Genomic DNA, 2,196 nt, shown 5'->3' on the forward strand with positions numbered 1-2,196 from the left:
GTTTTTTCCTCCCCCCCCGCCCCCCCCCCCCCAATAAAACTATTACAGACAATTAACAGTAAACGTTATCTCCAAGGCTGTTTCTTTGGCTTGTGTTACCAAAAAGCCGATCTGTTTGTTACAGCTGCTAGGAGGCTTTAGTTTACAGTAGCATTCAAGTTTTTCCTGTTTTGAACAGGTTATGAAGGAAGAATGGAGTTTCCAGACCATAGCCGCCAGTTGCTGCAGTGTCTGAGTCAGCAGCGTCACCAGGGCTTCCTGTGTGACTGTACTGTTTTAGTTGGAGAAGCTCAATTCAGAGCTCACAGAGCCGTTCTTGCCTCTTGCAGTATGTACTTCCATCTTTTCTACAGGGACCAGTTAGACAAAAGGGATATTGTGCATCTGAACAGTGACATTGTCACAGCCCCTGCCTTCAGCCTGCTGCTCGAATTCATGTACGAGGGAAAGCTGGAATTCAACAGTCTCCCGGTTGAAGATGTGCTGGCTGCGGCTAGCTACCTTCACATGTATGACATTGTGAAAGTCTGCAAGGGCAAGTTGAAAGATAAAGAATTATGTTCGGAAGAGAAGATTAATGATGAGGCGGCTAGTTTGGAGAAAGCGGAGCATTTTCTAGATGCCGGAGTGCCCCTGGTCCACGAGTTTGACCCAGGAAACAAACAAAAATTCAGCGTTGCAGAATACGAGAGAGCGGCAGGCAAAGAAAAGGTCAGCAGTCACCCCGCCTGGTCCTCTGATCATATAAGTGTCAGCTCTGTGCCGACAGAGGCAGAACCGTGCGCCGCAGCAGCTGGAAAAACAAAGGCTAATGTCAATAGTTCCACAGGACCTTTGTCCCAAAGGTCTGTTAACCATCCCCTGGCTTCGAGTGATGTGGACTGCGCGCTGGATTTGTCTTTCAAGCCCGTGCCGGGGAGAGATTCCTTACACCCCTCCTATGTCTTTGGACAGCTGGCTTCCGACAGCCAGCAGCAGGGTACCGAGCCACTTGTTAAAGATGAACAAGACTTGCTGTCAGATCAGGAGGACGGCGAAGCCAGGAGTCCGGAGAGTCAGCATTTTGGGAATTCAGCCAAAAGCCTAGTGACAGGGTTAGGACACATGTTTGCGGGGAATGGCAGCTCTCATGCCCGAGAGGAGGATATAGATCAAGAGCGAGACGAGAGCGAGGACGACATGGATTCGTCGGACATCTCCTCCTCGGGCGTCCTCGTGCCTCCCGGGCATATCTGCATTTGCCCCCTCTGTAGCAAGGTGTTCCCGAGCCCGCACATCCTTCAGCTGCACCTGAGCTCTCACTTTCGCGACAAGGACGGCTCCCCGGCCCCCCAGTGCCCCGACGGGTGCGGTAAAAAAAGCACCCTCTGCGGAAAGACTTTTTCTTGCATGTACACGTTAAAGAGGCACGAGAGGACTCACTCGGGGGAGAAGCCCTACACCTGCGGCCAGTGCGGAAAGAGCTTCCAGTATTCCCACAACCTCAGCCGCCACGCGGTGGTGCACACCAGGGAGAAACCCCACGGGTGCAAGTGGTGCGAGAGACGGTTCACGCAGTCTGGGGATTTGTACAGACATATCCGCAAATTTCATTGTGGCCTTGTCAAGTCCTTGGTTGTTTGAGGCGCGTGATTTTTATTTTTTTTTATTTCCCCCCCCCGCCCTTTTAAAACAAAACAGGAAAAAAAGGCAGCATCTGAATTTTAATTCCCCCCTCCTTTATTTTATTTTGGTGATATTCACTTCAGGTATATGATCTTTAAAAGATGCAGAGGTATACACTCCAGAGGCCTTTTAATGCAATCCTTCCACCTCTCCATCTCCCTCCTTCCCTCGCTTCCCAGCCCTGTCCTTTAGGTCTTCTTTTGCGCACCCATGTTACATCATTAATGTGAAATGATCTAAGTAATTCTGCAATGATTTAGTATCTGTTTTCATGCTGGAAGTACTTGCGTCGTGGTCAGGAGTTTTTTGGGTTTGGTGGGGGTTTTGTTTTGTTTTGTTTTTTAGTTTCAAAAAAGATTATCAGCAAATTCCGGAGAAAAATTTGGATTCCATTAAGCTCCCCTAATGCTCTCTGTGTTGCATAGAAACATCCAAAGAGATGAACTATGATTTAAATACATTTCAGTTTAGAGAAACTTGTCTGCATATCGCAGAGTAAGTGGCCATACTCTTATTTTATAGAGCTAGACG

At 48.5% G+C, this 2,196-nt stretch overlaps 1 protein-coding gene across 1 annotated transcript; it reads left to right on the forward strand.

Annotated features, from left to right (window-relative positions):
* Positions 1–186: 186 nt before the first annotated feature.
* On the forward strand, positions 187–1,623 carry LOC104069236 (zinc finger and BTB domain-containing protein 18.2-like). The gene has a single exon (XM_009572173.1). The coding sequence runs from the start codon at positions 193–195 to the stop codon at positions 1,621–1,623; it is 1,431 nt and encodes a 476-aa protein (XP_009570468.1). The 5' UTR covers positions 187–192.
* The last annotated feature ends 573 nt before the right edge of the window (positions 1,624–2,196 follow it).

The sequence above is a fragment of the Fulmarus glacialis genome, unplaced genomic scaffold, assembly GCF_000690835.1.
Source record: "Fulmarus glacialis isolate BGI_N327 unplaced genomic scaffold, ASM69083v1 scaffold27192, whole genome shotgun sequence".
NCBI classification, from domain to species: domain Eukaryota; kingdom Metazoa; phylum Chordata; class Aves; order Procellariiformes; family Procellariidae; genus Fulmarus; species Fulmarus glacialis.

Excerpts from the sequence above, each read along its gene's own strand:
- LOC104069236 (XM_009572173.1), top strand. The coding sequence starts at position 193 with ATGGAGTTTCCAGACCATAGCCGCCAGTTGCTGCAGTGTCTGAGTCAG.